This window comes from Capra hircus, chromosome 14, assembly GCF_001704415.2.
Source record: "Capra hircus breed San Clemente chromosome 14, ASM170441v1, whole genome shotgun sequence".
In the NCBI taxonomy this organism is placed as follows: domain Eukaryota; kingdom Metazoa; phylum Chordata; class Mammalia; order Artiodactyla; family Bovidae; genus Capra; species Capra hircus.
In genome coordinates this window covers 15681221-15694189 of record NC_030821.1, presented here as the reverse complement: position 1 = coordinate 15694189, position 12969 = coordinate 15681221, and the positions used below count along the sequence as shown (strand labels likewise).

At 37.2% G+C, this 12969-nt stretch overlaps 1 protein-coding gene across 5 annotated transcripts in view; it reads right to left on the bottom strand.

Moving 5' to 3' along the window:
- The window catches only part of MTDH (metadherin), a 57769-nt gene that overhangs the window by 27310 nt on the left and 17490 nt on the right, over positions 1–12969 (bottom strand). For all 5 annotated transcript variants that reach the window (XM_018058259.1, XM_018058262.1, XM_018058264.1 and 2 more), the window contains exon 3: positions 206–290. In XM_018058259.1, coding sequence (XP_017913748.1) covers positions 206–290 — 85 coding nt within the window. The remainder of the gene's footprint in view (positions 1–205; positions 291–12969) is intronic.

The window sequence follows — 12969 nt, the reverse complement described above, 5'->3', positions numbered from 1 at the left end:
TTTCAAGGCAGCTCCCTTTAAGGATAGAACTATTAGATCCTTAAATAATTTAGGGGAAAAAGTGTCTCCTAATACGTACATTAAAATCTAGTTATTCAACAGAAGAGCTAGATACAAGATTAAGCAAAACAAATGCAGCTTTTATATAATGCACCTTGGTTAAAAAAAATTTTTTTTTCTACAGTCCTTTCACTTGCTCAAGTACCTTCATCAACTTCCTTTCCATCATGGCGTGAACTGTTTTGCACTGCTTTAGCATCTGACTTTGATTTCTTCTTATTTTTCTTTGACTGAAAATAAAATAGAATGTTACTTAATATTTCATTATGTTTTCAAAAAGGTAGAAGTTAGTAAAATACATAATGAAATGTATGATGCTGACAACCAAAAAAACTTAACGTTTGATTAAAAAACTTAACATATTAAATGGCAATAATAGTATGAGGTTATCATTTATTGTCATTACTATATGCTAAGTACTTTACACTTAATTCTTTATTCCTTAAAAAAAAAATCACTGGAGACAGTATTATTCCCATTTTAGAGATGAGAAAACAAAGATTTAGAGATGTTCAATATTAAATAGGCTGTTCTGGGTCACATGAAGTTAACGGATTAGGAAATAGGTCTATCTGGCTCCAAAGTTTGTGCTTTTAGACATCATGTTATCCTACCCTAAATCATAAATAAGGTACTATACCATGGTGTTTTCAGCACAATAAAACAAAAGGCTACTGTGAGTGGTCAGAACGGAAATGATGTACTGATTAAAAACAGATTGCTGGCATATTCTACGTATAACAAATTAATAAGTCAATTGCACAAAGCAGCTAATATTTTGTCAGTTCCAAAGCAGTGTGAAAATAAGATTTGAATATGGTACACGTACAGTAATTCATTCAAGAAAAAACACCTACACGCATACAAGATATGGACATTTTTAGAATGGCCTTCCAATTCCCTTCTGCTAATATTTTCTCCTTTCAAAAGCCTGCTAAAAATTTCACAAAGCCATGATAAGTGTTTCCAGAAGAGAAGTACTATTCATAAAATACAGATTTTGTTTATACTTGTTAATTTATACTTGTTTACTGCGATTGGCTATGTATGCACTATTGTACACTATCAAGTTTACAATGGAAAAGAACTGGGTAAGCAGTAATGACAGTCTGAGTAAGCTATAAATGACAGTTAACTGCTTTTCTTATTAAGAAACTATTGACAAATAACTTCAAGTGACATCAGAATATATAAAAAATGATTACAATTTTTTCTTATACTCTCCACAGTTGATTTGCATGTTTCTTTACATGTTCCCATCATCATGACCATGTTTTAATGTTCTGCTTTATTACATCTACCAAACCAGGCTCATATCCACTTAAAGAAAAAAATTTGAGATTCTATCTTTTCAAGTGCACAACTCAGTGGTTTCTGGTATCTTCGAAGTTGTACAACTATCACTGCTATCCAACTCCAGAACATTTTCACTGTCCCCAAAAAGAAACCTGGAGTCCATAACACTCACTCCCCACTATCTTCTCCTCTCTGGTCCACTGACCCACCACTGACCTCCTTTCTGTCTCTCACATCCACTCTTAAGCAAAGATAAAACACATGAAGCACCTATCAATCACAACCTAGAGCAAAGGTCAGCAACGGTTTTCTTCTTGCTCTGGCTGTGTCGCTTGTGGGATCTTAGTTCTCCAGCCAGGAATTGAACCCGTGCCCTCAGCAGTAAAGTGCAGAGTCTTAATCACTGGACTGACAGGGAACTTCCAGCAAACATTTTCTATAAAGGATCACACCGTAAATATTTTAGGCCTTGCGGGCCGTATGTTTATATATGTAGCAACCAAATAATCCTGCTGCTGTAGCATGAAAAGCAGTCACATACCAAACAGAATGAAATGGGTGTGGCTGTGTTCTAGTAAGTTCTATTTATAAAAACAGGCATATCTGGCCGAACTTGTTGGCAGGGGGGTGGGGGGTGGGGGTGGGGTGTGTGGTCCAGAGTTTGCTACCTCTTGGTCTAGCAGAATACTGTCCAACAGAAGTATAATACAAACCACAAACATGATTTAAAAATTTTAGCATATATTAAGAAGTTAAAATATGTAACACTAATTTTTATATTTCACCCAACACACTATCATTTCAAAATGTAATCAATATTAAATACTATTAAGATGGGCTTCCCTGGTGGTTTAGCAGAACAGAATCCACCTGCCAATGTGAGAGATGCAGGTTAGACCCCCGGGTTGGGAAGATCCCCTGGAGAAGGATGGCACCCACGCCAGCATTCTCGCCTAGGGAAATCTCACGGACAGAGGAGCCTGGCAGGCTAAAGTCCATGGGGTCACAAAAGAGTCAGACGTGACTTAGTAATTGACAACAAAATTAATAAGATAGTATGAAAATAAAGAATGTTAAATAGCCATATGTGGCAAATGGCTACCATATTGGACAGTGTATACCTACGAAAACTAGGTAACTACCCCAACCTATGGAAAAAGAAACTGAGGCCATAAAGAGATTACATAAATTGCCTAAGATATAGGGTTATTAAGTTTTGAAACTGAGACTAAAATCCAGTTCTGACTCCAGAGCCTGCCCTCACAAATCTTTCCTTTCTGCCTCTCTACATTTAATGCCAAATATAAATTCAATCAAGTATTGGTTATGTGACTTGAGGCTGAATCACTAAACCCCCTTCCTCAATGGTCATATGGGACAAAATCTACTCACTTCACATAAGGTTCTTTTAAGTATTAAACAGGATGTGAAAGCAGACTGCTAACTACAAAGCACTGCGCATGAACTCTGACCTTCCCAGCCCAGGGATCGAACCCAGGTCTCCTGCTTGCAGGTGGGTTCTTTACCAGCTGAGCCACCAGGGAAGCCCTAAGAGAGGGAACTTATACAAAAAGAACAGAAATTGTATTCACATTGAAATATACTATGATTTGTTATTAAAACAAGGTCTGCAGAAAAGCAAGGAAAATTATCTTGACTTAGGCTTCCATCTTGTTCAATTTCACTATTACCTTTAAAACTAACCTCATTTTAAAAAGTAACCTCTCCCTCAGATGAGAATTCAGTTCAGTTCAGTCGCTCAGTCGTGTCCGACTCTTTGCGACCCCATGAATCGCAGCACTCCAGGCCTCCCTGTCCATCACCAACTCCCGGAGTTCACCCAAACCCATGTCCATCGAGTCAGTGATGCCATCCAGCCATCTCATCCTCGGTCGTCCCCTTCTCCTCCTGCCCCCAATCCCTCCCACCATCAGAGACTTTTCCAATGAGTCAGCTCTTTGCATGAGGTGGCCAAAGTACTGGAGTTTCAGCTTTAGCATCATTCCTTCCAAAGAACACCCAGGACTGATCTCCTTCAGAATGGACTGGTTGGATCTCCTTGCAGTCCAAGGGACTCTCAAGAGTCTTCTCCAACACCACAGTTCAAAAGCATCAATTCTTTGGTGCTCAGCTTTCTTCACAGTCCAACTCTCATATCTATACATGACTACTGGAAAAACCATAGCCTTGACTAGACAGACCTTTGTTAGTACTGAGTAACATATAACATGGTTTAGAGTCACAGGTTCACACACTAATTGACTCAGCCATCCTAGTAAGGTGAATCTTTTACTTCTGATCAGCTCCACTACAGCTAACAGCTGAAGGAAAACTGAGACCGTAAGTTCTGCCTGTTACCCATAGTTCCCCCTCCCCCAACATTGTTGTAAGCTTCACCACTGAGCTGGGTGAATTATTAAAGTAGCTTCTCTTGAATGGTATTCACGCAAATCAAGATTTATTAAATACCTACCATGTGTCAGACATTGTTTCAGGAGTTCAATATATATAGCTAAATAAAACTTTCTACTAGTGGAAACTGTACTATAATAAACTAATATGAAAAACAGACTGTAAATGAGACATAAGGAGAAATTCTTATCTTCAAGGGTTTCCCTGCCATTGCTCACTTCCCAATATTATTTATACCAGTCCAATTAATTTATATTCCCATTACAAAATTCGTACCATTTTGTATCATCTATAAAGTCTACCTTCCTTATATGACATATAAGGCCTTCCACAAATTAATCTCAACTTTATACTCTTTTATTCACATACATGTAATGATTTGGTTCCAACAGGACTGTCATCTCTAATACTCCTCTCTTTGCCCAAACTCTACTGACCATGAATTTTCTCTCAAAATAAAGTACAGTAGCCTGGGTGCTTTAGGGTGACTCTCTTTGTACCCTTTTCCATGTATCCTCCTCCCCCACTGATGGCCAAATCCTAAAATGATGTTCATTATTTTTTCTTAACTCGGCTCAAGTTCCACCTCATCTGCTTTATCCCTGACACTTTCCTGTCCCCTAATTAATTAATAACTTTTAACATCCCTAATAAAGGTGCGAATGACTAGCCATATATAAAACATGTAGTAAAGCTTAATTAAGAAAAAAAAAAGCAGTATAAATAGAAAGCCTAATATTTTCTTCCTTCATCCCAGTGGATACTTTTGAAGAGCACAGTCTTTAAAAGCACATGCTAAAGTAGTTCTAAGATGACATAATCTGCTCTTAAATTCACAGAACTTAAATATGAGCTGGGAATCAAATAAAACACAAAGAAATACTTCCATTACTAAGCTCATCTTTCAGTCTTAACATAGACATTCCTAATATTAGACAATACCCAAATAAATGCTATTGTTTATCAGAGGGGCAAAAGGTACACCCTGACAGCAAAAGCAAATCTACTTAAAAGGCTAACTGCTCTCTTAACAGATATTGCTATTTTAAAGAACTGCAAAGTATAAAGAAAGGCAGAACAGTGCCCAGTTAATGCTAAAAAGATTAACTTAGGGAGAACAATCTAATATTTGTATTGCATCAAAACTATCATAAGAATACTGAACAAATTTTAAGTGAAATGGTATTTTATTTTGCAACTAGCTATTAACACACAAGGGAAGTAGCCAGGTTCTGAACGTAACCCTTAATTCAATTTATTCTCTAACTTGGAAAGTAACTGGTCTTTAAAATTTGGGGAAACTGACTTAATATTTACAACTCTATAATTATCTAAAGTCTCTGCTGGCAACGTTAGGGGTGATAAAGTAAATACAGCACACAAAAAAGGAATTCTGAGCATTTTCTAAAGGCTAGAAATGGATACTGCAGTGTTTTGGTCTGCCGACTAATGGCTGGTACATGAGGTTTTTCATTAACTCATGGCAAAAACTTTTTTCTGAGATTTTTGTTCTGCTTCCATTATATCAAAATTTCTTTCTTTTCAAACCACTGTCAATGGTGACTGGTTTTAAAACTGTACTTGTACAATATCATTTACATGTGGAATCTAGAAAAATGGCAGAGATGAACTTATTGGCAGAACAGAAATAGTCACAGACATAGAGAACAAACACGGTTACCAAGGTGGGGGGAGTGGGACAAACTGGGAAACTGGGATTGACATTGCACTATACTGCACTACTATTCACTAACAAGAACCTACTGTTCAGCACAGGGAGCGCTGCTCAACTATTTGTGGTGACCTAAATGGGAAGGACATTAAAAAAGAGTGGCTGCATGTATACATACAACTGATTCACTCTGCTACACAGCAGAAACGAACACAACACTGTAAAGCAACTATACTCCAATAAAAATTAATTTTAAAAAATCAGGAAGGAAAAAAGTACTTGATGGGCCTTCCCTGGTGGTCCAGTGGTTAAGACGCCATGCTTCCACGGCAGGGGGTGCACATTTAATCCTTGGTCAGGGAACTAAGATCTGCATGCCACGAGGCGAGGCCAAAATAAAGTAAAAAAAAAAAAAGAGAAATGTACTTGAAAAAATTAAAAGTTGTTAGTGAAATTTATTTTGAAAGTTTTAGCACATGCCACCTGAAAAGTATGAAAACGATTGCTTCAGGATCAACTTCATCTACTTTCTACCTAAACAAATATGGCAAGTCCCTAATTTTATACTGCTCAACATTTTGGCCCTATTTTCCTCACTTGTCTCAAACATACAGGTGAGCTGTGCCTGGTTAAATAGTAAAGGATAAAATGAAAGTCCCAAAAGGCATATGAATTCCATTTCTCTACTCCATCTAAACTAGCAGTTCTTAATTTAACTTAGTAACTTGATGACACAAAATCAAGATGAGATTATGAAAAATGTCACAAACCTTCTTAAAAGTAGAGAGGCCTGCAACTGATTTCCCCCATTTTGAGGAGTGGGTGTGATTTAAACTAGACTCAGGATCACCCCACCCACTACTATCCTGATACATTTTTTTGAATGGAAGAGTAGAGTTGCAGGTGTCAGGAAGTGCACACAACTTGCACTTTAACTCTTCTCATCCTGGTTATTTTCTTTCACAGCATTTATACTTGCTTGTTTCTAGTTGTTTTCCCCACTAAACTTCATGAGAACAGTGACTCTTTTATCAACCTTTTTATCCTGTTTTACCAACCATTATATTGCTAGAGCCTACAATGCTGTCTTTTGCACACAGAAGTGTTCATTAATGTTCGGTTTATTAATGAAAGGGCCTAAAGACTGAATTACAAACAGCCCTATTTACCCAACTTTCACTGCTCCCTCAAATAAAATCTGAGCTATTTGTATACTTGATTCACCAACCAAGCCATTAAATTATTTAAATATATTTGGTGTTAGCTCATAAGTTACGGTACATTGCATAAGCCGCATGGTTATCAACTTATAATCTTAAAAATTTATAAGAAACCTTTCTTAAGAACTTCTTTTATGGAGCCCTTAACTCGCTCCCAGATTGGGCTCTCCCATTTCCAATTTTTTGTTGTTGTTCAGTCTTTCAGTTGTCCAACTCTTTGTGACGCTATGGACTGCAGCACACCAGACTTCCCTGTCCTTCACCATATCCCAGAGTTTGCTCAAACTCATGTTCATTGAGTAAGTGATGCCATCCACCCATCTAGTCCTCTGTCACCCCTTTCTCCTCCCGACACTTCCATCTTCCCCAGCATCAGAGTCGTTTCCAATGACTTGACTCTTTCCATCAGGTGGCCAAAGTTTTGGAGCTTCAGCTTCAGCATCAGTCCTTCCAGTGAATATTCAGGACTGATTTCCTTTAGGATTGACTGGTTTGATCTTCCTGCAGTCCAAGAGACTCTCAGGAGTCTTCTCCAGCACCACAGTCTGAAAGCATCAATTCTCTGGCAACCAGCCTTTTTATTGTGCAGCTCTCACATCCGCACATGACTACTGGAAAAACCACAGCTTTGACTATACAGACCTTTGTTGGCAACGTAATGTCTCTGCTTTTTAATATGTTGTCTTGGTTTGTCATCGCTTTTCTTCCCAGGAGCAAGTGTCTTTTAATTTCATGGCTGCAGTAACTGTCTGCAATGATCCTGGAGCCCCTCAAAATAAAGTCTGTCACTGTTTCCACTGTTTCCCCATCTATTTGCCATGAAGTGATGGGACTGGATGCCATGATCTTCGTTTTCTGAATGTTGAGTTTTAAGCCAGCTTTTTCACTCTCCGGTTTCACCTTTATTAAGAGGCTCTTTAGTTCCTCTTCACCTTCTGCCGTAATGGGGTGGTGTCATCTGCATATCTGACGTTACTGCTATTTCTCCTGGCAATCTTGATTCCAAATTGCGATTCATCCTGCATAATAGCCTAAACTAATTCCACTTGGGTGATCCATTCTTGCTTCAATCTAAGCACTTTAAAAAACAAGTTCAGTTTCACTTTTGAACCCCCTACCACTTCCTGCCAAACAGAACTACAGCATCATGGAAAAACAATGTGCTAAGGCGGTAGTCCTGGTTCTAGTCTCAGTTCCACTGTTTGTTAGGCATTCAGACTGAAAAGTCTAAAGGCAGAAATGAGGGTTCTCTTGGTTAACCTTAAAGAAGGCCTTGAAAATTAATTCCTTGGGTGGAACCCAAATCACAAAGCTACAGACTGTGGTACAAGGGAGCCTGGAAGGTCAAAGAGTCCAAGACTTAGAGAATCAGATGATATTAAAGCACTCCAGATAACAAGACATTTTAATGAACCCAAAAGACTATATTAAGAGTTTAAAACAAGGGTTCAGGAGAAAAAAGAAAAAAAGAGACCAGACAGGCTTTGTAAACTATAAGACCTCTTTTGCACTCACTCAACTTTGCTGCTGTATTGCAAAAGCAGCCACAGACAATATATAAATGAGTAAGTCTGTCTGTGTTCCAATAAAACTTTCAACAATAGGCAGAGAGCCTGATATGACCAGTTGGTCTTGGTTTGACAATCCCTGGTTTGAAACTACAGTTTCTAAGATACATTATGGAAGATAAAACAAATGTATGTAAATTCCCTGGGTATGCAGGTTTTTCTCTATTTTGCTAAGAGCTGCTACAGTTTATGCTTGTATAAAATCTATGCTGCCTCAGAATAATTTTGTCTTTGGTTTCTAAACACTAATTACTCCTCACACGTCTTGGTCATAGGATAATCTTTTATACTCTTAAAATGTGTTGAGAATATTGAAGAGCCTTTGTTTGTGTGGGTTGTGTCCACTGATATCTACCATTATAAATTTAAAATTTGTTTGATATGAATTAACTTATTTCAAAGTATAATAGACTATATATTGTATAATTGTACCTATATAAACAAACTTATTTTCCGAAACAAACGTTTTAGTGAGAAGAATGTCATGTTTTACATTGTGCAAATATCTTTTGCATCTGGCTCCATTAAAAGAAAACAAAACCCTGGATTTGCATATATGTTTTTGCGTTAATTTACTTTGATACATTGTTTGATTGAAGCATATAAAAAATATAGCTATGTACATGCAGATACGTAACTGGAAGGAGTAGTTTTTCAGTAGTTTTCTACATAATAGTGCTATTTTTTTGCATTAAAAAATATATTTGTAAAGCAATTAAGTATAATTGCTTTACAATGTTGTGTAATTGTGATATTCTTGATAGTACACCAAAGATTAGTAGTTGCAAGGGGAGGACAGGGAAAACAGGGAGCAACTGCTAAACAGGCACACATTTTCTTCTTGGGAAGAGGAAACTGTTGAAAGATTAGATTGTGGTCACAGCTGTACAACTCTGTAAACACACTAAAATTGTACACATGAAAGAGCTAAGTTATATCTCAGAATAAAGCCATTTAACAAAAAAGAATGAAAAACAATGTGTCTGGAGCTTACAGAAGTAGGAAAAGACTTGAGCTACAGTGCCTTTGGTTATATTCAAGACTGTAGAACAAGAACAATGAGAAGTCACAAAGGACTTTAAATAGAAGAAGGAAAAAATATTACACCAAAATTTGTCAAACGTAGTTTCTTAAAAACTGTTGCAACGTTGAAGTCGAAACTTCGTCAATGAGCTTTCTATACTACATTAAAATCCACTGATCTTGCACCTTAAATGAATCTTTTATACTTGTCTAATTTTAGAACATGCAATCATTGAGCATTTGGAAAATACTGATTTGCTGAGTTATGCTAAGCAGAGCATATACATCTCTCAAAAGGTTAAAAAGCATTCCATTATATGCAATATCTTAAAAAAAAATTGTTAACATCACCACTGATCTCATCATAAATTCATTAAGTACTGGGGACGTTTTTAAGCTCATGGCGGTAGACATTTTCCAAATTTCTAATTTTTACTTGGAAACAAAGCGTTTTTCAACAATACTATCAGTTGTTTTCCTTGAAGTGTCCTGACTATTTTTGAGAAAATTCTACAAATACCGGAGTCTAAATAACCATGGCCCGCTTACTACTTGTTCTCTCAGGTGAAAATGGAGTAACAAGAACTAAGTGGCTAGTCCAGCCTGCAACTCAGCTGCACTGGTGTTTTTCCTCAAGACAACCACTGTTTTTCAGTACACAGCATACTTTATGCATACTTCCCATTTCATCATACAGAATAATTAAAAGGCATGTATTCAGAGGTCAAGATTTAATAAAATTAATTATCATTTTTATAGATTCATCAAGGATACTTTTCTAGTGGAACAAGGTTTTTTTTTACACTGTAAGTAGACTACTGTAAAGAATTCAACTACTATTAGTTTGGTGTCACTGACTTTGTACTACAGAGTCAATAGTTTTGCTCACTGTTGCTTTTGGACCATTAATGCAAGAATTAGAGTAAAAAAGACAATGTTTCAATTATTAGGAAAACAGTTTTGTCTTCTGGGACCCAAAAAAGGTCCTCGGAACCTCTGCCCAGGGGTCCATGGACCACACTTTGAGAACTGCTATTTCAGAGAAATTGACAGACCATTCCTTACTACTATGTGATCCTGGGAAATTCATTAAACTCTTTTCAATTAGCTGTATTAAAAAAAAAAGATCATACCCTCCTCCCCAGAGCTGTACCTTAGGATTCAGAGATGTGGAAATACTTTGTACATTGTGTACATCACAAAATGTAAGAAGCTGTTAATACTTATAATGAATATTTCAGTAGGACAATCACTGACTTCGTCCTCAACAACCTGATGGTGACTAAATGTTATACACTTTTGTGTTTGTTATTTTTCTTACTAACCACCTTTATACTTCTATCTTAATTCAGACCTTTACAATCATGGATGCAATGCTGATTCATTCATTATAAATATTGCTGAACATATCTAAGTTTTTATCACACCCCACCCCACCCTGACCTGTCAAACTTGATTGGCCTTTCCCTTGAGTATGTCTAAATATATTCTTTTGTTTCAATGAACAATGACTGTGTTCACTTGTTTCTCTCCTCTGCCAAAAGTGGCCCCCACTTCTACTTACTGAAATACCATCCCCATCCACAACAGTCCAATTAAGTCAATCTTATCTGGCTACCCAAACAGGACAATCCTTCTCTGAATACCTGGCACTCAAGGCCTTACCTGATACCTTCTCTTATGTTTGCCTTTCCTGAACAAGGCTGTAATCTCTCTGAGGGTAAGTACATCTTCTATTTTTCTTTACTCCCTTTCAGCATCTAGTAGCACAATACATTCAGCCCGGCTAATGGACCAATGTATATTCTATTAGAGACCAGCATCAATGACGCACTGGCCTTCAAGCACTTTTGGGTCAAGCACTGACCCAAATGAAAACCTGGTGGCTTAACTTGCTTTGTGCCCTCAAGATCTGTAGCTCGTCTTATCTGCTTTCTAGACAAAGTTTTATCTGTAAGGCTTACTCAAGTGATGGGCTTCCCTGGTGGCTTAGTGGTAAAGAATACACCTGCCAATGCAGGAGATGCAGGTTTGAACCCTGGGTCAGGAAGATTCCCTGGAGAAGAAAATGTCAACCCACTGCAGTATCCTTGGCTGGGAAGTCCCATGGACAGCGAGCCTAGCAGGCTACAGCCCAGGGGTTCACAGTGCGACTCAGTGACTAGGTAACAACAACAAACAAGTGACGAGACAAGGCATTCAGTATCACTGCACAGAGTCCAACTGCTTTATGCGCAAACTGTATTTCTCAAGTTGCCTAAGGTGTGGGTCTGAGACAAAAACAAATATATAATAATATATATTAAGGTACATAATAGATCTAAAATGTTTATTTATAAAAAAAGACAAGAAGTCTGAAAAAACCCCACATATTTAAAACACAGAAAAGCACGCAGCACAAAAAATTAACTGAAAAGAGAGCTGGACTGAACCAAGTTAAAAAGGATAAATTTTAGATGCAAAATGGAAAAAAGAAACACCAGCCATGGGTTGTAGCATTTATTATTAAGGAAAAAGTCAAATCAAATAGGCAACTAACCAAAGGCAGAAGCCTTGCACTGAGAAGGCAACAGTGGCTAAAAGGAGGTGGTTCTGCCAAGTGATCACAAAGTGCACGGGCTTTGGCATCAGAATGAGCTGGGTTCAATTCCTAGTTCAGAAACTATTAATATACATGAAATCAAGAAAAGTCATAAAATTCCTCTATATTTCAGAGCCCTTATCTGTAAATGGGGCTAATACTATTTGCCTGGAGGAGTTTTTGAAAGGATCAGAAATAATACAAAGCAGTAAAAAGCACAGACTTTGGAGTCAAGATGGGTCTGACTATACTTGTAATAGCTTAGGTAACTTAAACCTCAGATTTCTTATTTTTAAGATAGGTATAATACCACCTCCTTAGTGTTCTTATAAGGATAACTAAAGTAACATGTATATATATTCTAGAAAGCCTTAAAAGTACACTCAGTGAGCACTCAATAAGTTGTTCCTACTATATGAGTAAATACATTTACCTCATCTTGCACAGTGCCGGCCACATAATAGATACTTAACAAATGTCAACTATTACAATTATTTTCTAACATAAGATATTTCAGAATGATTTTAATCATCCTGTGGTTTTACATCCTGATACATACAATCTATATGTGATTAATCAGAGACAAATGGTAGCTGATAAATTATTCCAACTACAGATTTTTCAGGATAATTCAGGGAGTAGAAGCAGGAGTAAGGTATAAAATGCTCACTAGTAGAGAGAAAGCCCAGGAATAAGGAAACATTACATGCAAGAAGTATCAATCTATAAAGCTATATTAAACATATAAACTATTCACAGTGTAAATTCACAATTCCTAAACTGTATGCTTATTTGTTGATACAAGTAATTTTCTACTTATTTTACTGCCAAAGGACAAGTCAGGCATGTATTTAATTATTTCCCACAACCATCCTTCATTTCAAGCTTTCCTACCTGTGGTTATCTCGGCCCTAGACCAATCTCACTGGGTTACAGGGCAGAATTGATCTCACCAGTTCTTCAGTGTTACTTTGAAATTACAAGCGTTAAGAAACTGTATCAACCACTTCACACCACGATTCTATGGGGCAGGAGCTGCAGTACCTTGGTTTCTAGAAACTACTTACTTACCTGTGGCTGCTTTTTTGTTTGCTTTCCCCTGGAAAGGAGTTATGTATGCACAGGGTTTAAAAAAAA